Below are 22,648 nucleotides of genomic sequence, written 5' to 3' on the forward strand. Positions count from 1 at the left end.
AATAACGGATTTGGAATAGACTTATCACTGCGTGCAATGGAATTACAGTTATTATCTAGTGTAATGATTCTTTTATAATGGTCTCATATCCTTGTCTTTTAATTTATTCATAACAAAAAAACACATTGCCCAAACTTTTCTTAAATATGTATTAGTTCACAAGGTTATTTTAGGACAATAATGACAATTATTAAAAACTTTTTATATACCAAATGATTAAAAATACACAAAAATACACCCAAATTTCTACCAAATTCTTTTGTGGACTGCAGGCATTCATATTAATTCAATTTTTGCAGATTTTTATAATAAGGGGAAAATAGGAAACTATATAGGTGTATATTTTTTAAAGAAGAACAAAAGTTGTTACCACTTTTGTTGCAACTTTTAGTGTTGCAAGCAAAGTCTTTCAAACACATTGTTTCCAAAGTATATCCGTGACACTTTGCGGTTTCCTTTTGTGCACTACACTTGTATTTAATGCGCCTGTGGGGGTCTAAGAGCAAGAATAGAAGAACTACAACACTATGTTCCGCCCGTCCTGCTCGGTAATGAAATTCCTTGAGCTCCAGCGTGTCTTTTTGAGCATTGCGGACGGACTCTGTTGACAGCTGCTCAGGGCGAATCTTAAATTTGTCTGCTATTCTGGTGGAAACATTGCAATACTGGATTAAACTGGAATCTATTTTGTATTCTTTATCACGTTCTATTAGGATGACATTAGTGATTTGTGCATTTAGAACTTTGGTTTTGTTTTAGATGATTAGTGCATTTGTCTGATTTCCCAGATTTTCTTTTACCTTATATCAGTGGTGTCAAAGTGGTGGCCCGGGGACCAAATCTGGCCCGCTACATCATTTTCTGTGGCCCGAGAAAGTAAATCATGAGTGCCGACTTTCTGTTTTAGGATCAAATTAAAATGAAGATTATAGATGTATATTATATTTCCTGATTCCCCCCTTTTTAAATCAATAATTGTAATTTTTTATCATTATTTCAGTTTTTAGTTCAAAAATCATTTTGTAAAATCTAAAAATATATAAAATTATTTTCTGGTTTCCACTATAATATGCAACATAATGATTAAAAGATATTTTCCTCTACTAAGAAAAAAAGCTCATAAACATTGTTTTAGATCTATAAAAATAGAATAGTTAGGGCTTTTGATCCAGTTCTTTTAATCCATTTATAAAAAAAAATATATATATATATATTATATCTTAAATAGTCCGGCCCACATGAAATTGAGTTGACGTTAATGCAGCCTGCGAACCAACCCGAGTCTGACACCCTTGCCTTATATGGTGTCAACTTGTGGTGCATAGTGTATTATGTCTATGTAAATATTAAGTCTGGGGCATGTATAGCTTTTAATCTACTGTGGCATACGTGTCTATGCTATATAGTCAGGTGTGGTCTATAGAGAGGAAATTCTGTCAGCACCAACTGACTTATTGTTCCATTCACCAATTACAATTTTCAACATTAACCTCTCTGGTTTATCAAGGCGCGTATTTAACAATCCTGTCTGTACAAGTGGAATTGAACAAGTGAGCTCTATTAGACGCTTCCATTGGAACGCACACCAACACACACACCGTAGGCTCAATTAGAAGCAAGCACGGTGGAGATAAAGTGTAGGAAATGACATTACCAAACGGGGTAGATAACTCCAGGTGCTTGCAGATAACACCGTCAGTGGGGGATTACAAGCGGGGCGACGTTTGACGACCGCCAAACGTCCTCCGATTGAGTTTCACGCAAGTGTTCTCGTAGTGATTTTCTGATTTAACGCCTCCATCTTTTCAGCATTTGAATGTTTTTTTTTATATACGTGTGAACAGGCAATACTAAAATGGAATTGTCACCACTAGCGAGGAAAACAAGTGATAAAATGGCTGACCTTATCTCTCTAGGATGGAGTGCATACATCACGTGCTACGGTAATGAGAGGGAGGCCAATATTCCGGCAAGTGGGAAGAGGGGGGGAAAAAGACTCGGTCGCGGTGGCCAATTTGTTACCAAAGGCTGGTAGTGTGCACATTTAAAAAAAACACAGCCATATTTTTAATGAGTGCTGTAGTGAAGGGGGAAAAATACTATTATACTGTATTGGTTCAAATGTTAATTACCAGAAAGCAAATTAAGTTGCTTGAATGTCAGGTCTAGTTTTTTTTGTACTTTGTACTTTTTGGGAATTGTAATTGGAGGAAAGTAAGTCAAGGCTGGTGTAGGTTTATAAAAAAAAAATGTTTTGGTGGGATTGTTAAGTCAATTTGTTGAGTAGATTGGATTAAAATCAAGTTAGATGTCCATGTATTGTATTTTATTTCATGGTTTTAAAATAAAGAATATAAGAAACATAAGAATATAATACAGAAACCTGTGATTGATAATTTTTCTGATGATAATAATAAAAATAAAACCCACCAGAATAGGTAATATGAGGATATTTTATAAAGAGTTTGTCAATAAGAGTCAATTCAATTACCTTCAAATTATTAAATGCGATAAATATACACCTTTACGCCTTTGAAATGTGTCTAAATGTTGTAAATAATAATTATAATGTGTCCTATTATTGTTATTCACAACAATAAGACACATTTCAAAGGTGTAAAAGTGTATATTTATCACATTTAATAATTAGAAGGTAATTGAATTGACTCTTATTGACAAAGTCTTTATAAAATATCCTCATATGACCTTTTCTGATGGGTTTTAATTCTATTATTATCATCAGAAGAATTATCAATCACAATTTTCTTTATTATATTCTTATGTTTGAAATATCACCCAAGGCAAATTATATCATGACTTAGTAAAACAGACAATTTATGTGGAAATTCAATATTGCCACTCTCGTCCATGAAAAAAAAAAAAACCTTTCTGTAATATTCACCACAACGTCTTGGAATCCAAATAGCCTTTTTTTGCATGTACCTCAAGGGAAAAAAAATGCATTTGCAAAAGGACAGTCTACTGGGATCCCCCAGGGGTCCGAACCGACCCCATTGCTATTTTGCATGTATATGAGTGACCTATCTGAAGGACGTCCTGGGGTTTGCCAGCAGATGCATGCAGATGATAGTATGATTGCTAGCAAAGGTCTGGCAAGGACAATTGTAGCCCTTTTTTTTCTTGTCTCCTGGCCACCATTCTGAAAGTGCATTTATGGTGATTAAAGTAAGGAATAGCGCAATCAACAAAGACCAAAAGTACCTCTTGGAGTGTCTATGTCGGCCAAACAGATGTTTGCAATGCCAGCATTATTGCTGCTTTGATTAATGTTGCCAAACAAAAACTCTGTATCCAGTTTTTTGGGGGGTATAGGTCCCTAAACAGCAGGCCATTTCAACAAAAAACACACATTTTCCAAGTAATTTCTTAAACATTCATCCACTATTTTCCCCTAGAAAAAAATATCCGTGACACCATTTTAAAAACCTCATATGAAATCCTAACCCTGACTTGAAAACCTCATTTTAAAACCACATTTTCACGGTTGGAAAAGCTTTCCCATTGTTTAAAACTCTTCTGGTTTGAAACAACACAACTAACCCCCCCACCATGTCTACTCCCCCATCCCACTGCTGTCCAAAATGAATTATTTTACCTTCCTCATGTGCACCCACCTTACAGAATAACACCTTCCATCAACCTAACAGCCATTTCATGAGCCACACGTGTGCCCAAACCCCCCACTAAGATCCCCCTCCCCAAGCCTAACCCAACCCAGCTCTGATGTCATCAATTCGCCACGAGTGAAAGCCTATCTTGAGTAAATTTTTCGAGGCCGTAATGGTACCTTCAAGCGGAGCAGTCACCCAAGGATTGAACACAGCCTGTAATTGAGGCCATATATCTCCACCTTATCAGTTCGTGCGCCAAACGGGGCGTTCCAGATTGTGCGAGGAAAGGTCGCAGTAGTGTGAGCAGACAAAAATGATGCAAAAAATCTAAAAATGAACCTCATTGTTTATTATGGAAACCCCAAGCACAATAATACTACAAATACTACAAATAGTTCATTAAATTTTCAGCTTTTTGGCCTGTTTTAAACCCACAATGAAGATATTAAACCATACTGGAAAACCCCAACACCAAACTGTTTTTATTTAATTTTTATTTTTTTACCCCAAGATGGCGCCGTCACACGGAAGCCAGTGGCAGTAGCTGTGTCCACTCTTATTTTTTTTATGTTTTACAGCCCTTCTATCTTTTAAGATTTCTTAATACATTCCTTTTTACTTGACTTTGTACTTTATACTTTTTACTTGAATGATGAGTGATGAGTATGTTAATACTTTAGTCCGTTTTTTCTGTTTATGTTTCATATGTACTGTTAACGGATGCACTTTTTTATATGTATCGTATCTTGTGCCGACCCATCTGTCAAATTTTTAAAGCAAGCATTCACATTGCCAATAGCAGACAATGAGTTAACTTCCTTCACTTCCATTTTAGGGTACTTACAGGTCACTTGCGATAAATTTTGGATCGTTTCCTAATGATTTTGAGGGACTTTCTTGGATTCTCATTGTTCCTTTGTCGTTTTCTAATGGTTTCGGGGCATTGTAAGGTTGCTTATTAACCTAATTGCTGCCATTAAAGGCGCCATTTGAATGTGAGTGCGGATAGGAAACTGAGCAAAGTGCGATAATACACGCACTTGATCACACAACTCACAAACATCTGGTTTAGTGGCTCCCGTGTTGAAAAAAATGCAAGCATTTAATTGTGAACATAGAGTATAAATGAGCTACAAAGTGATCACAAAGCAGAACAACCCCAACCGGACTGGACACTAGTTTTTTCTCACTGTCAGACTACTTTGAAACCCAATTCCAAATGACTTTAAAACCCAATTTGAAACAATATTTTATTCCGTAATGTGAATCCCACTCCATCTGTCAGAAACCCTGCTGAGCTTTTGGAGCAGGATGTCAACGACATAAAGCTTTTTAATTTTCTCAGGCTGACATTTGTCTGGATTTGTTTTGTTTCCCTCCAGATTCAAAACGCAGACGATGTCTTGATCACTCCGTTGGAAAAATTTCGAAAGGAGCAGATCGGTGTCGCCAAGGTAAGCAAAAATACCGCCGCGTACGATTAATCATTTGTCGGCATTTGTACTGTGCGTGATCATTTCATTTTGACACTCCGGATTTCCATGAATTGCTCACATTAGAGTTTGAAACAAGGATTTTTGTTAAAATTCAGGTTTTTTTTTACCAGGTTTAAAGTTTTTTATTTAGGGATCAAGACCAGGGTAGACCTGTGTTGGGTGTATAAACTAGATAGGGTTTAAAAAAAGAGTTGGGCTTCTAAAATATTGTTTAATTTTTTTGGGTTTCAGATAGGACTGCCATTTTTTTGGGGCTCCCAATTCCAAACAAGGCCAGAAATTCAATCCATTAGAAGTCAAAGGGCTAACAATAAGTTAAGGATCATTTTTTATTTTATTTTGGCCGGTGGCCATCTTGGATAAGGCAAAAAGTAGTTGTAAACTAGGTCTTGAAATGTAGATTTGTATTAAATAGCTTTGGAATTCCATTTCTTAGGTCTGGCTAGTACAGGTCTTGAAGTTTTAGTGCCGAATTGGTACCAATACTAGTACTTGGTGCAACACTATTTTGAAGCAAGAGTTAGTTTCAGATAAAAGGTTAGTGTTAGTTTGATGTTGCATGAGTTGAGGTTTCAAATCAAGGCCTCAAGATGCTGTTGGGGTTGCTTGGTGGAGATCACAAAGTAAATAAGACCATCTCAGATCATGAAAAAAAGCTCAGAGATGCCAGTGTGAACTCACCAGGGTCAAAAACAAATAACCAAACGCCAAAAGGCCGAAACTGGGGAGAGGCAGGAATGACCGTCAAATTAAAGGCACACTGTTTTTTTTGGTACAACAAAGCAACTCTGCTCTTTGCAAGTCAAGTTTACGTTTGCCCCCAAGCAAGCGCTTGCTCGCAAATCAATCCTTCGTGTTCACTCGGGTGTGGAGCGCGTAACCGGATTAGAGTAATCTGATTCGAAAAAATGGCTAATACTGTAAATGAGATACCATGGCTTGGCAAAATAAGATCAGCTAGGCTTTAAAATAAGAAATGCTGATATGCAGGACTAAGAAAAACACTGAAAAAGAGGGATAGGCGAGTAGAAGTATTTAAAAATCATTTTGATAATCGATTAATCGCCAGTTATTTTTGCGGATTTTATGTGAGCCACGGATTTGGTAGCTCTATAAAAAGTAGGTGTTGACTGATAGGACATTTTCAGATGCTGATTGAATAAAATATATATATGCTCAAGCCTAAAACCAATGTATATTTTAATTGGATTAAAATAACTGGATCAGAGCCCCCAAATAGTCCGTTTTTATAGATCTAAAACAATGCTTATTTAAGTAATTTTATCTTAGTAATGGAAAATTTAGTTCTTCATTTCAAATGATTTTTTTTTAATTATGTTCAATATTAAAGTGGAAAACGGAACATATTTGTATATTTATTTTTAGATTTTACAAAATGCTTTTTGAACTAAAAACTGGGTTCATCGGTCACTTTGACACATGTGCATTACATGAATATATATTTATATACAAAGTATTTTCTAAATTATCCTGCTACTCCCTTTTTATAACCCTTCAAATCACAGTTAACAAAGACCACATCAACCATCCAATATCAGTCAACCTTTATAAGCTCATCCCCCAAGAAGTGAACACCAACAGTTATATTATATCCACCTACTTTGAAAATACTCCATATACAACTCAACTTTTCATATAAAAATAGGCGTGTATATAATACTAGTTACTTAACTTCATAAGCAAAGAGAAAATACAAGAAGGAGAGCTTCCTCTTAGACTCATTAATCTTATAGACGGCATCTTTTTGGCTGTAGCTCTTTAGCTTCAACCCTCCTCCACCAACTGCACTTCTCTATGTTATTATTGCACATGTTTATAGTGTAGCTTTTTAAAAGCCCGCAACCCACGTCACTCCCGCTGGCTACGCTGAATCCTAATGGCCCTTTCCTGCCATATCGCCAAACATTAGCCCGAACTGGAGGCAGATAAAAGACAGCCAACATGATTGCTGACTTTTCACCGCAGTCGGAGCGAATACCCCCCCGCCGACCCCCCCATTCTGTGCAAAAACCATTTCCAGTTAGCGCCTTATTTGGCCGTACAGTAATCCCGGAAGGTCACGTACGGATGCTTTTTAGCTTGGCGAGCGGCGAGGCATGAAGCTAGCTCGCCCCGCCGCCGCGGAAGCGACAGCGTTACTGGGAATTGCACACGCGACCCCGTGACGGCTTCTCACGGAACGCTGTTGGCATGGCAACACAAATACAGAAAAGAAAAATGCGTGACAGAAAGGAAAATTGATTTGATGGGTTGATTTGAACTATTTTGGGGGGTAAAATATTATTTGAATTCATGGCTGTCAATAGATGAGTAAATATTGCCAAAAAGATTTTTATGGTCGCTCACAGGTGGCGTTTTTAACTGTTATTTAAAGAAAAGGCAAAAATAATCACCATATATATGGACTCATACGAATACACATGGGAGTCATGTGACCGGTGCAAGCTAATTAAACCACAGCCAACGTATCATTTTCTTCCGATGAGAGTATTTCGAGCAGTATGACATTTGTACTTTTTAATGTTAAACCTGAAATGCCATGATTATACTTTACATGTACTATGTCGGCCACAAGGTGCGTTCAGCACTGTCGCTTGCGTCTGTTACCATGGTGACACTGTGTAAGGACTTAACAGCCAGGTGGCTCATTAGAACCAGTGTCAAGAAAGCCAATGTTAAGGAGGCTTATACTATGTATTAATGGGATTTATCTTCTCTTTTCACCTGGTTATTAGTCATATTATATATACACATTAGCTACACCTGCACAGCTAATGAGATGTATGGGGTAAGGGTTAAAAAAATGTTTTTAATCATCACTATTATTTAATTTTATCATGTATTTCAAATAATCATAATTTAGCATATAACTGAATAGGAAAAGTATTTTTTTAAAAATTTTGGTGTTGAGTTTCATACGATAAAAAGGAAAAAAATGAATATTTTATTTTTATTTACAGTTTGGGTTAGTCTTTTTAAATTGATTTGAAAATATGGGGGAAATTATTTTAATTAAATTTCATTTATACGGAAAATACAGTATGAGATCGATTTTCATGATTAATGGGCCATAAAAAAATGATTTGGTGGGCCAGATTTGGCCCTCACGCCACAGGTTTGACATCAGAAAGTTATTCTTATTTTTAATTGGTTTAATCACCTCAAATGAATTGGACGTCTATTACCGTTAATAGCTGTAAATGAATTAATTAGCACAAAGCAATGGTTGGCAGAACTAATTAGATTTGTATGCCTATTTTCCTAGTCCCCATAGATGCGCATTTTAAAATGCAACACAATTATTTATTCATTAAATTGACCGCCTGGGGGGGAAAATAAATCAACTAGTGTATTAGCATCCATTTGTAAAGCACATATAAAATATATTTATTTATCGATCATCTTTGCTTCTCCTGGATAATATTTGTAAATGCAAAATTTGGTGTGTATAGAATCATGTATAGGATCTTTTTAAGATACTGCCGGGCAGTATGTATTTTACACCAAGGCTTTGTCGTCCATACACACAAACAAGACATTCCGACGTTGCTCTGCGTCGGTATATTCTCTTCTTCCGTGTGATTTATTCATGAGGGAGAACAAAGGCTTGCGTCCCAGGTGGTACAGTAGGAAAGAGTGTGTACGTTTGCTCGTGAGTGCTTTGTTTCAGTTTTTTTTCTTTCTTTTCTTTCTCATTCAATGGATTACTTACTCCCTGACACCTGAGATGAGTTTAAGATGCCGTCTCTGGTTGTTCAACACTACCACAACATTTATCAGGCGTATATGAAGTGTATCAAAGTGTCAAAAGGGGGATGGAAGCGAGGAAAGCGGTAATGCTTAGCGAGAGCTGTCACTCATAATGCTTTTCATGAGAACCAGAGTCGTGTCAATGTTGCTTTTATGGAGTCATGTGACATTTTTTGCATTCTGGCTTTGAGTTTTTAAACAACCTGCCGCGATATGTAAGAAGTGAATTCATGTCAGGGTTTAAAAAAAAAAGAAAAGAGGTCGGTCATTTTTCCTTGTGTCTGCGTGGGCTCCTTTTGAGGATAATTGGTGCCAAAAAATGAATAAATATCTACAAAGGTATCAATTTTTACAAAGTGAAAGGTATGCGTGTTGCTACAAAAAGAAAATAGGCTGGAAGAAATAAAAATAAGCACCCAAAATGATTAAGGGCAACCAAATGCTTGCTATAGATACATTCATTCTTCCTTATGGCCAACATGCATTCTTCTGATTTCAGGACCATGGTCAGCGCCTGTTTGTTGTGTCTACTAGAGTGGTCAATGGCAGCAAAATGTATAAGTGTTGTTGTTATTTTTTATCTGGAGGTGGTCTTGAATCCATTTATCTTTCCAGAAAAGACCTGGTTGAGTTAGATACACAATGACATGAGTTTTAAATATGGCTGAGTTTTTCTGTATGATTCCCTCATTCGCGTTTGTGGCAGTAAACAGTAAATGTGATGGAGGTGACATGCTCATTACTGAGAGAGATCAGAGCACACCTGCTGCGCTGTTGGGATGCTATAAACAACGGTCTTTTATTTTTATTTTTTATCTTTGAATGCTTTTGTCAGTTTAAAATTTTTATTTTACTTTCAGATCTTGTTTTTTTTCCAGTTTCAAAGTCTTTTTTTCCCATATATAGATCTCTCTTTTTTTTACCTTCAAACCTTTTGGCCCAGTTTTGGCGTAGGGGGCGTGGCTTCGGCAGAAAAGACGCGTGGGCGTCAAAATTCATGGCTTAAAAAATAATTTTATTGTATTTAACTCATTACCTGCCATTGAGAAATCTTTTTGAATGGATTGTTACACTTACTATATTTTTTTTAATCTTGAAAAGGAGTTTAATGATTGTTTTATTAGGGGTTAAACTTGTTTTGAGCTTTTCTTTTGTAAAATAATAATAATAATAATAAGTTTGGAGGGAAAAAAATCCTTAAAAAATAAACCTAAATCAATTGGTGATTTTATTTTTAGTCTAAAGGCGCATTCTTCCAAAATAATGTCATATCAATAGCACTTTAGCTTATTTTCTTTATATTAAATGTCCTCAGCGGGTTCCCTTTGGAAAATATATATTAATATATATACGTATATCAGCGTAATATCCAACTTAATCATGTTTATTTTGCAGGGCAGCTTTTTGTGTAAGTTGTCTCTCTGGACAACAGCACCCCCTTCATTCTTAGCCGCCAAAAAAAAAATCAATGTTGCGCCAGACAAGAAGGCCGCGATGGAAATCAGAAACCTCGTGAAATTATCTATCGATTTCTCTCTCTCGCTCGCTCCCTTGTGGAGGGATTGTTTCATTGTTAGGACTCCAGTTTGAACCCACTCAGGCGGAACACTCTTGTGGGTCCGGTCGGCTTGCTCAACATCGGGGCCATGGGAATGAAAACAAACAAGTGGGCTCTGGTTTCAAGCCCCCTTCGTAACCCCCCCCCCCCCCCCCCTCCCTTCTTCCTGTTAAAAGCACCTCGGCCCGAAAGGTCAAAACACAGGAATGCCTTTAGAATGGAGATGTCTCTGATTTGGTCGGTTTTAAAGCGGATGGTTAGAGATGCCCCCGAGCCGATCTCGTGATCAGAAATCCGGCCAAAACAAGTCATTTTCTGTTGTAAAAAAATGGGCTTTTAAAATTTTTAGTTATGTTTTTTTTCATATAATTATTTAATTGTCTGGCAAACATATGTTCTCTATATAAAACGTCTTTATACGTGTGTTTTTTGGTGGAAATAAACAATTGTTTGCTGAACTTACACTCCCATCCACTAGTTGGCAGCAGGTAGCCTTTGCCATTACAAGTTCCGTTTCAAAATTTACTATAGACACTTTATTTATAACTGTTCGTTATTGAGTTAAATGCATCATTTTAAGATGTTTTATGTTTTCATGTTTATAATCGTGCATTAAAAAAGGTTTGGACTCATGCTGGTTTGCAATCAAAATGGAGAAAATGTTATAATGAAAGCCATATGTTGTTCGTAGATTTAAAAAAAAAACATGTTAATTTTACTGCTGAATAGGAATAAATGTACTTTTTATGTACATTTTGATTAGTTTTCTCCTCAAGTGATAAAAAACAAAATGCAATTATTTGTACATGGCCACATCCCCTTTTTTTAAATCTTCAAAATTAGGTAAGACATATTAAGACTAAAATATGTGATGGGGAAAGTTGAATGTTGACGGCTTAGATGCTTTGCGAGAGATGGCTGTCTGGCATGAAAAGCCCATTTCCTGTTCCTCTCCTGGGAACCATCTGTGGCTCCTCGGGGACTATCTCAGAAAATACAAATGTCATCTAGGCACTTTTTAGAAATGAGAAATCACCCCCAAGCAGAAAGGCTGCTAAATTTATGCCGCTGTTGAGGGTTTACTGTAAACTTCGCCATCCTGCTCCATCCTCCATTGGCTATAACAATCTTTCACTCTCATTCCTGAGTCGCTAATCACTCTGCATGTTTTTAAGGTTCATTAAAAGGGCATCTAAAAAGTTTCCCTTGATAGCGATGGTGTCAAACTGTCAGCTCAAGGGCCAGATCTGGCCCACCATAAAAAAAATTGTGGTCCGCGAAATAAATCATGTTGATTCATGCCAATTTTTTAATGTTTTGTCTGGAAATTGGACCTAATTTCACGATATATATATACATGATATAAATTAAAAAAATATATATATAAATTATGATTATTGTTATTTTTTCAATTATTTAATAATTAATATTTATTAATTATTATAATTTTTTTTACTTATAACATGTATTATTTACAACCCAAAATAAAAAATAGTTTTGAATAAAAACTACTTAAATGAAGAATTTAAAAAGGCAAATTAATAAATAGTTATTAATTGAGTCTTTACATTTTTATCTTTTTAGGTAGAAAAAGGACATTTAATAAAATATATTTTTAAAAAAATAATTGTTCCCCTCAAACAAATAAAATGAAAATTAAAAATAAATTAGATAAATGTGAGACAACTTGAATACTCGTCGACTTATCTGGTAATTATTAGTTTTCCACAAATCAATTAATCATGACAGTCTGCTTAAATGGAAAATATATTAAGTCCAATCCATTTCAACTGGGAGGAGTGGCTCTAAAAAAACCCTCTGTTCTCTTTTCCAACTCTTCATCCAATTTAATATATCTCAGATTTCATTTTTTATGAAAGTATAAGCACAGTATTTTAATGTGGCTCTTAACTTTGAACCAAAAATTCCTTTTCAACTGTCGACATGCTTTTTTGGAAGCCACGTTTTTGATCATCTCACCAGCAAGCGTCATTAACCTTAATGTGGCTCGGCTTCCATCTAGCGGCAACCACGTCACACATTTTTTTATAGAAGATACCCTTTAAAAATCTCACCTTCTCCTCATCTATTCCAATTTGAATTTAGGAAGGCAAGAAGAAATTTGATAAGGAGACGGAAAAGTATTACTCCACACTTGAGAGGCACCTCAATCTGTCGTCCAAAAAGAAAGAAGCTTATCTTCAAGAGGTAAAACCCAAACAAACGCCAGCTTTTGTCTGTCATTTCAAGACAAATAAAGCTCGGAATGACCTTTGTTTGAAACCCCCCATGGTTCTTTTGTTTCCTTTTTTTGTGCTTTTTTCCCAGGCCGACACACAGATTGATAAAGAACGGCAGCTTTTCTATGATGCGTCCCTCGAGTATGTTTTCAAAATACAAGAAGTGCAAGAAAAGAAGAAGTTTGAGTTTGTGGAGCCGGTCAGTTCAAATTAAGAAGATAATTGATATATAAGAATGTCACATGACCTTATCTCCAACTTTTCCAATTTATCATATTTTGGGTGGCCATAAGTGTATAAGTGCCATTTTTGATGAGGCCATTTTTTATTTGATTCTATACCAAGAACAAACATATGTTAAAACAATACTAAAATGGAAATAAACAGCCAAAATAGGCATTTTTTCTAATATAACCATTTTTTTAGGTTAACATTGGGCTAAAAAAACAATATAAATGACTCTCATTGGTCAGAAAGGGAAAAAAAAAACAACAAAAAATGTCATGGTTGAGTATTATAGTCCTTATAGTCCGGAAAATACAGTATGTATATTTGTCAATGATATGATTTGAATGACGTTTATTTCCTCCACAGCTCTTGGCTTTTCTGCAGGGCTTATTTACGTTCTACCACGAGGGATATGAGCTGGCTCACGAGTTTGAGCCGTATAAGCAGCAGCTCCAGTTCAACCTCCAAAACGTAAGTTTTTGACTCGCATGCTTTGAATGAGCATCACATTTCTCACTTAATGGCTCCAAAGAAGATATTTTATCTGCTTAAACCAGCAATTACCAAGTAATCCAATAGTAACAGTTCGGTTTGCAACAATATCTCGTGGGTTTCATTGACCTGCCATAAAAACAAATAGATCAAAAAATGCAAAAAATTCTTATAATGCAGTGCGCCTTCTAGTCCTGAAAATACGGTATAACAAACACAAACCTAATCTTTTTCAGCCCATATCAATCATCTAAAAAAAATGACCAATTTCCAATCACATGATCGACTCGGGTGGCATCCCGAGTAGAGACTGACACTCCAAAACCAAAAAAAAAAAAAAAGATGACAAGCAATAAGCGAAGAGGCCAAATGAGTGAGCACTTACTCGTCTTAACCTCGTCATTTGTTACCGCAAATGTCATACTTCTTGACATTTTCAACAAAATGCTTTTTCTTAATGCCAAATGGATGGAAAAGGTTGAAAAACAATCGTTGGACTTCAGAAATCTCTAGCTTGATCAGAACGGCTTCCTAATCCGTTGAAGTCTCACGTAAACTATTAAATAGTCCCTTTTTTTTTTTTTTACCCGAACACGTTTCCTTTTAATATGTCCCGCCCTAATCATAAAAAAAAGATGGGTTAACGGTCAAAGAACAGCAAGCTGTGTCGGACAGCCCCAGGGCTCCTAAAAATCGGCCTGACGCAGCAGCAGCAGTAGCAGAGCCGCTGACATTTTCCACTAGTTCTCCACGCCCCGCGAGGCTGAGGGCTAGCGTAGCACTTGCAAGGCTGCATCAGCATCTCGCCGCTCGTACGCCATGACACACTGCAGTACTGCAAATGAGGAAAAAAAATCCCATATTTCCTCGATTACTGTGTTTCCTTTTCTGCTTTGCGTTCAAGGCAACAGCGTTGGGAATTGTTCCCATCAATAATTATTTTGATATGTGGCTCGAGGGGCTTTCTGTTTGTGATTTGTCAAAACAAATAAATGTGAATCCGTTGAGGGCTTCTTTTGTCAAAAAATCGGAGAATGGTTTTATTATTAAAGGTCTAAAAGAAGTCCAATTTTCAAGCGGTTTATTAAAATAGTAATTTTATTTATCAATAAAGTAGTCATTTACATATTTAAGACCTAAATTCAATTTAACAACAGTACCTGTTGATTAGTTGATGTTTTTTAATGGCTATAATATACACACATGACCTCATTTTAATATTCTTCGATTTATTAATTAATCAGGGAAGCCCTAATTTGTACATGTGCATATTTATTAATAATTCTGCTATTTGTCAATTCGTGGAATAATCCATGAGTCGATTAATCATGACAGCACAAATATTATATCCAAAAATACTCATTATTTCATACTTAAAGCTGACAATTGGTAAATAATTAGTTCTCAATAGATCATTTATTTACACTCATCCATTTGTTTTAATATTATTATCAATTAAATTGAAAATGTATTACTTTTCAATGACTTGATTAATCATGGCAGCCCTAATTTAGACATATACTCTTGGACTAATAATTCTAATATGTATAATTATTTGATCGTCAATTTGTTGTCGATTAATCAATTAATGTGCACGTCCATCAAAAAAATACTAATATAATTTGATAACCAATTAGTCAATTAATTTAGACTGCCCTAATATATCATGAACACTCATTAATTTCCAATTAAAATCCGATTTACATGCATACTCTTGTTTTAATACTACTATACTATCAATGGTTGTCTAGTTTAATCCATTGATTGGTTATTATCAATATGATAACAAGCTAAAACGTGCAGTTTTGATGAGGAACTTTCAGAAACTTCAACTGGAATCATGTCGAAATTATTGCAACATTGTTTTTTTTTTTTCCTCCACGCAGACGCGCAACAATTTCGTTAGCACCAAACAGGAAGTGGAAAAGCTGATGAAAAGAATCAGGTCAGCAGACCAGGACTACAAAGCTCCAGGGCCTCGGAGCATGGAAGGATTTCTCTACATACAGGAGAAACGTGAGTTATAATCCCCGAGGTAGTAAATCATTCAGTGCCATGGGCGATTGTAGAAACTAATTAATGAGAAATTAGGTTGAAATATTTGTTGGAAATTCACTCTTTAGGTCCACTTGGCTGCACGTGGGCGAGACACTATTGCACGTATGAAAAGAGCTGCAAGACTTTAACCATGAGCAACAATGACAACAAGTCAGACAAAAAACAGGTCATTTTCAGCCGCCATATTTTTTGGTTTTTGCGTGACCGGACGTGTGTTGCCGGACGTTTGGTCGCCGGACGTTTTGGTCGCCGGACGTTTTGGTCGCCGGACGTTTTGGTCGCCGGACGTTTTGGTCGCCGGGACCTTTGGTCGCCGTTCTTTTGGTCGCCGGGACGTTTGGTCGCCGTTCTTTTGGTCACTGGTCTTTTGGTCCCTTTTGGTCACCGGTTAAATGTACTTAGATATTAAACTCTCTCATGAATATAATTTTTAGAGCTGGTTTCAACAGTAAACTCTCTGTCACCATTTGACCGGCGACCAAAAGGGACCAAAAGACCGGCGACCAAATGTCCGGTGACCAATTTTTGCTCAGTTTGATTTTATTTATCTTTTTGCTGATTTGATCACATTTCAGAATGGCGTTGTTTCCAGCCAACACGAAATGTTCAAGCTCAAGTCCTGCATTCGGAGGAAAACCGACTCCATCGACAAGCGCTTCTGCTTCGACATCCAAGTAGTGGAAAGGTCGGTTATATTTTGTGGGAATTCTATTCAGAAAAAAAAATACGACACATTTATTCAAAATTCTAGAGATTTTGTGCGTTTCCCGCCAGAGATTCTCCACGTAGAAACGGCGTCTACCGCGGAACACTTTTCAGGCCGCTCCGGTTGTTCTATAAAGTCCGGTACGTGAGCGGACCCTTGTGGCATGTACGCGTATGCGTGCTTTTTTTTTTGCAGTGATTCTCGCTTTTTCTTCACTTGCCATGTTTGTTGCCTCGCTGGGGCAAAAAATAAGTCATTTTTTTTGCTTTGCTTTGCGCATTTGACGTGAAAATCAAATTAGTTTGTCACCCTTTAACTGGCACTCGTGTAAGCTATTGTTTGGCTTTGCCAAAGTGCTCAAAATAGTCGTATACAGGGATCGAATGGAATCGAATATTTGGATTTTGGTGTGTGTTTTTTGTTTGTTTTGTATTTTTTTGTCCATTTACATTGGACTTGATATTTGCGTTCATTTATGTCAATTGCCCTGACACTTCTGGGCCACCGTAATGAAGCCACGCCTCTTAATTGTTGATCATGAAAAATCAGGTGCATGTTGGGTGCGCAGAGGGGAATCACGCTGGTGTTTTGCAGCTTTGAATAAATCGAGTGTGAAATTTTGATGCTGTAAACACCCCCGCGGCAATGGAATCACATTGACACCATTGTTTTGGGGCTCATCTTGTTGTTTTGGTCCCCCAGGCATGGCGTGATGACGCTGCAGGCGTTGTCCGAGGCGAATAGGCGGCTATGGCTGGAGGCCATGGATGGCAAGGAGCCGGTAAGGAACCTTGTCGACATTCGTCAGTTGGCGAGGGAGGGACCAACGGGGTTCGAATCGGCTGTAATACTTGTAACAATGGTGCTCTCTTGTGTCTGTCTTGAGAAATTACAACCTGCCTTTAAGAAGTTTTAGAGGAAGCGTTGTAGTGGCAGAATTGTGTATTGTAGATTTGTGGGTCATAATAAGGTGATTGGAATAAGCATATTTCATAAAAATGTTTTGCTTCACTATTATTTGTTCACAATAATTTCATCAACAATTTTTTAAAGGAAAATTTGTTGCAATATGGCAAAGGTTTATAGTTTAAACAATTAACCTTTTTTAAAGGGCTGAATCAGTTTTTCACTGGGGTCTTTATCCAGTGAATGTATAATATATATATAATTATAGACTCCCGGTTATAAAACATGCAAAATTAATGTTTTGTTCTGTTTATTCCATCTAGATTTACAACCTGCCTACCATACTTAGTAAGAGAGAAGAGAGTAAGTGTACCTTTTAAGTCTCTCTCATCCTGAATTTTCATTGTGTTTGCTCTTAAATGTCAAAAAATTGCCTATTTTTGATAAGAAATGCAAATATCTGTTTACTCGCAGCATTCCTCAACGATGCTGGCTTCAACTTTGTGAGAAAATGCATCAACCTGGTGGAGAGCAGAGGTAACGCATATTTCAAATTTGGCCACATTTTAGCTTCAAAATGCCCCTTTTTTCTACACTTAAGGGATCAATACCATGGGGCTCTACCGGATTGGCGGCGTCAACTCCAAAGTACAGAAGCTGATGGCTACCGTCTTTTGTTAGTGTTCTTTCATTTTTTTAAATACATTTTTCAAAAAATATCTTTTCTTTTAACTATATTTTTTTCTTTCTCTGGAAGCATCCAAAGCCCCCGTCGACGTGGATCTAGATCCCGACACATGGGACAACAAGACCATCACTAGCGGCTTGAAAAATTACCTCAGGTCGGCTCGCCCTCGCCTGTCGCCGTTTCACAAAGCCGGGCTCGCTGACTCACAAAGGAGTGTATTTATTTATTTGATTCTATTTTCAAAATTTCTAGATGTCTCTCTGAGCCGCTCATGACCTTCAAGCTACATAAAGACTTCATCATGGCTGCCAGTAAGTTAGTCGTTGCCATTGACGACCATTCAATGAAATTAATTAGACGTCAACAGCCGTCAATAACCAACTAATACAGAAAAAAATATGCCACACAGTTAATTTAAAATGGGCATGATGGCAATATCACCATTTTTCTTTCATAAAGAGTTAAGAATATTCCCTAAAAATTCCAATCATTACAGTGATGCTCAGTGTAGTATAGTTCAGGATGCGGTTTCCATGGTAACCAGATACCTGTAGCTGATTCATATGCGTTTTTTTTTTAAATTTTTATGGATTTTTTCGGGGTGTTTTTTAACATTCTTTTCAGAATCAGATGAACAGAACTACCGAGTGTGTGCTGTCCACTCTTTGGTCCACAAGCTTCCAGATAGGAATAAGGAGATGCTGGAAATGCTCATTCAACATCTTGTTGTGTATGTACATTAACCCTATAAGCAATGTTCGTCTTCTCTGCGCAGCAGCAATCATATGGCGTGCAGTAAATAAAATCCAAACATTTTTTTTAACCCTTTCCTTATGATGGCGCCGTTTTCTATCTGCAGCGTTTCAGCGCAAAGTCAATCCAACATGATGAGCGTAGCCAACCTGGGCGTCATCTTCGGCCCCACGCTGATGCGTTCGCAAGAGGAGACGGTAGCCGCCATGATGAATATTAAGTTCCAGAACATAGTGACGGAAATTCTTATTGAGAATTTTAGCAAAGTAAGTCCCAATGAGTGGAATTTTAAATGGTAAAAAACAAAGTAAGTGAGTTATTCCGAGGGTGGCATTTGCAGATATTCCGTCAGCCGCCGGAACACAACGTACCGCCGCCACAGCCTCCCAGTCGGCCCGGTTCCCGAAGGAGCAGAGCAATTTGCCTGTCAAACGGTCCTCGGAAGCCCAGGAGCACCTACGTGCCCACGCTCTGCCTGGCTGATGCTGAAAGTGAGTACCAAGAGGAAACAAGTCCTTAAAGGGCCACTTTCTTGGAATTTAAGGGTGGCGCGGTGTCCACATTGTTGCCATGTTATTTTCTGGTTAGTCAATTTCGTTTTTTAGTTGATTTTTAACGGTCCCTGGCATTGAAAGAGTGGAAATGATTTTAATGAGGGCTTGTTCCGCCTCAACTTTGGTCCCTGCATAGGCGACCCATGCAGCAGCAGTCCTGGTAGCACCCCCTCGGGTAGCTTGGCGTCCTTGTCGTCGCACTCTTCAGAGCACGACGTCCCCCCGAAGCCGGCGCCCTTCAACCTCGCCACCCCTGAGTCGGGTTCCGGTCCCGACGTGGGATCGAAGGACGTCCTCCCTGCCGTGGCCCCCAAAAAGGCCCCCCACCGCCACTACCTCCCACCCAGACCGCCTGATCTCATGGCGGCAACTTCGCTCAATTCTCTACTGGTGGCCGAAGGTGATCCGTAAAACGTAGAAAATGACATTTTGTGTGCCATTCATCATTTTTCATCCCATTTTCCCAGCAGGCCAAAGGAAATACTCCAAATCCACCCAAAATCTGTCCTCATTGGACCTCATCGATCACCTGAAGCCAGAGGAAAACCCGGAGCTTCCTCCAAAGCTTGTGATTCGCCGACGTGGAGCGGCGGCGGCTGTCAATGGATACCAAAGACCAGGCTCAGTGTAACTAACTCTATATTTTATAAACATATATGATAGTATGTTTGTGTGTTTATTTATATATATATATATATATATATATATATATATATATATATATATATATATATATATATATATATATATATATATATATATATATATATATATATATATATATATATATATATATATATATATATATATATATATATATATATATATATATATATATATATATATATATATGTATGTATGTACATGTATGTATGTACATGTATGTCTATGTATGTGTATGCATATGTATGTATACATATATATACACATATATGAACACATATATATATATATATATACATATGTACCTATACATATATATACATACATATACATATATGTACATATACATATATATACATATACATACATATACATATATATAGGTACATATATATACGTACATATACATATATATATTTACATACATATAGGTCTGTCTATATATTTATTTACTTATATAGATAGAAATACATCTATAAATAGGGCTGGCAAAAATTAGCAATTATAAAATAAACTTTATCGTTCCAACGCACATTCCCAGCTAAAGTCTTCAACCAAGATGAATGTAACAATAAATAACACAATTTCTATAAGGGTAGATGAGTTGAAAACCCCAAAGTAATCAGTAGTTATTCCCCTTTCAAAATGATCATTTAGTCTGCCATTGTCAGAACTACACGCCGGTGAGTGTGGAGAGGATTTATGCAAGCTCGCCTGCGGTGGGAGAGCTGCTCCTAATTCTCGAGGTTGATGTGACCCAGCCCTGACTACACTCCTCCTCGTCTCGCTTGACATGTGTGTGTGTACTTGTGTACGTGTGTATATATATATATGTGTCTGTACAGAGTTCAAAAACAGGGATCCAAATAAGCAAGAAAACAAATTAGAGATGTCCCAAAACTAATCATATGATCGAGATTAAACCGGCTTGCGTTATTTTCCTAAAAAGTACTATAAAAGTTGACTTCTTTTAAAAATGTCCACTTATTTGCCATCATGGTTAATCTTAAAAAATTTGAAAATTTAAGTTCTTTCTAGTCCTTAAAGCTCTTTTTATTAAATGTAATAAATTAAGATCTCCCAGATTCAGGATCAAAATAGTTTTCACTAATATGGGTTTAATGTTGGATAATTTTGTTCAAATTGCTGAAAAATACATGTTTTTTTTCCCTTATTTTATCAATTTTATATCAAATCAGGTGACAGGTCACACAGACTCGGAGATTTTACAAGACATGTTGACATAACAAGCTATTTTCTTCGCTATTATGACCGCGTTTGGACTTGAGTGGCAGCTCGGCGTCACCTCGACTCCTGGGTCGCGATGGCACGCGAGTTCGAGTGCGTCACGCCAACTACTCGTTTTTTTTTTTACCTTAGGAAGGAAGGAAACATCTCACATTGTGTCGTTTCGCCTTTCACTCTCGGGCCAAGCATTCAGGAATGTCGGTGGTTAAGTCAACTTGCGTTCTTGGAAATCTTAGCAAGAAAGGTCAAGGAGATATTTTCACTTGAGTAGATTTTTTTTTTCTACGCAGGGTGGCGGCCAGAGCGATGCTTTTCGAACATGGCGGTGACCGGAAGGCCACGGCGCTCGGCAGGTGAGGACCGCAATCGCGAGAATACGATAAAATGCACAACTGATTTCTCATACTTTTGATAGGGATGCCCAAGCGGTGTACTCGTGCGAGGCCGAGCATAGTCACGAACTGAGCTTCCCACAGGGGGCGCACTTCACTAATGGTGAGTACTGAAATATCATGGGAAAACACCTTTGTGTCTTGAACAGTTTTCGAGATTTATTTTGAGGAAAAATTGGGGTTATTTGTTTTCTTGTAGTCGTATTCTCTGGAGCATAAGTCGCAGACGTTATTTTTTTCTGAAAAAGTTTTCGTTCACGAGCTGCGTTAACGTCAACTCGATTTCATGTGGGCTGGACAATTTTAGATATAATATTTAGGTTTTTTAAAATAAATTGATTAAAATAACTGAATTAAAAGCCCTGAATATTCATTTTTTTATAGATCTAAAACAATGTTTATTTTAGCTTTTATTATATATATTTTTCGATCTTACAAAATGATTTTTGAACTAAAAACAGAAAAAAATGATTACAAAATTGTATTTATTGATTTAAAAGGGGGAAAATCAGGAAATATAATATACATCTATACTCTTCATTTTAATTTGATCCTAAAACAGAAAGTCGGCACTCATAATTTACTTTCCCGGGCCACACAAAATGATGCGGCGGGCCATATTTAGCCCCCGAGCCGCCACTTTGACACATGTGATTTAGCCTGCTTTACTATTGTTACCAAAACGCATATTTGGTCTTGGCTTCTGATTAAATGAATAATTGCCCTCCCAAAAACGCAACTTATACTCCAGTGTAACCTTTTCATCCATTGTGGATTCTTCGGCTTGTACAAATTATGCTCAGATCCGATTTATAGTCCACCAAAAAGATGGCCGTCCCTCCCTAACAAAGGCAGAGGACGGGTTAACCAAGCACTTGCACCACCGGTTGCTTATCTATTCATAAAGGACTCATTTAAACCCATTTGGCTTCATCCCAGCTTTTAAGTGTGAGCACCAATCCAAAATACAAGAAGCCATTTTTTTCCCTCTCCCTCATTTTATTGCCTTTTCCGTGACGAGTCCGCTTGGCCTGCGAGCAGCGGGGAGGCAGGTCACAGTAACCTAGTGATGGAAGGCACCCGGGCGTATTATACACCCCCCTATCCCCGGCTCTCTGCAGTTAGAAACGAAGAAAAAGTGCCTTGCCATTTAGCAGAAGGCTTTTTGTAGCTCTCAGTATTAGTAGATTAGCATTATATATTTTTTTGGAGGGCTGATGATTGATTTTGGGTTGTATTTTTATTTTTTGTCCATAAAAACAT

The 22,648-nt window shown here is 37.2% G+C and overlaps 1 protein-coding gene across 4 annotated transcripts in view; it reads left to right on the top strand.

Moving 5' to 3' along the window:
* The window catches only part of arhgap42b (Rho GTPase activating protein 42b), a 40,537-nt gene that overhangs the window by 16,901 nt on the left and 988 nt on the right, over nt 1-22,648 (top strand). Inside the window, exons 5-25 of one of the 4 annotated variants that reach the window (XM_077722208.1) lie at nt 5,015-5,086; nt 12,564-12,665; nt 12,786-12,896; nt 13,292-13,396; nt 15,304-15,433; nt 15,541-15,641; nt 16,051-16,160; nt 16,250-16,321; nt 16,884-16,962; nt 17,411-17,450; nt 17,562-17,624; nt 17,689-17,763; nt 17,845-17,929; nt 18,028-18,086; nt 18,400-18,505; nt 18,635-18,794; nt 18,869-19,019; nt 19,219-19,482; nt 19,553-19,709; nt 21,284-21,346; nt 21,409-21,488. In XM_077722208.1, coding sequence (XP_077578334.1) covers nt 5,015-5,086; nt 12,564-12,665; nt 12,786-12,896; nt 13,292-13,396; nt 15,304-15,433; nt 15,541-15,641; nt 16,051-16,160; nt 16,250-16,321; nt 16,884-16,962; nt 17,411-17,450; nt 17,562-17,624; nt 17,689-17,763; nt 17,845-17,929; nt 18,028-18,086; nt 18,400-18,505; nt 18,635-18,794; nt 18,869-19,019; nt 19,219-19,482; nt 19,553-19,709; nt 21,284-21,346; nt 21,409-21,488 — 2,185 coding nt within the window. Of the gene's footprint in view, nt 1-5,014; nt 5,087-12,563; nt 12,666-12,785; nt 12,897-13,291; nt 13,397-15,303; nt 15,434-15,540; nt 15,642-16,050; nt 16,161-16,249; nt 16,322-16,883; nt 16,963-17,410; nt 17,451-17,561; nt 17,625-17,688; nt 17,764-17,844; nt 17,930-18,027; nt 18,087-18,399; nt 18,506-18,634; nt 18,795-18,868; nt 19,020-19,218; nt 19,533-19,552; nt 19,710-21,283; nt 21,347-21,408; nt 21,489-22,648 lie in introns of those variants that run through there. The other 3 variants (XM_077722207.1, XM_077722206.1, XM_077722205.1) reach the window with 3 other exon arrangements.

The sequence above is a fragment of the Stigmatopora nigra genome, chromosome 8 (assembly GCF_051989575.1).
Source record: "Stigmatopora nigra isolate UIUO_SnigA chromosome 8, RoL_Snig_1.1, whole genome shotgun sequence".
Classification (NCBI taxonomy): domain Eukaryota; kingdom Metazoa; phylum Chordata; class Actinopteri; order Syngnathiformes; family Syngnathidae; genus Stigmatopora; species Stigmatopora nigra.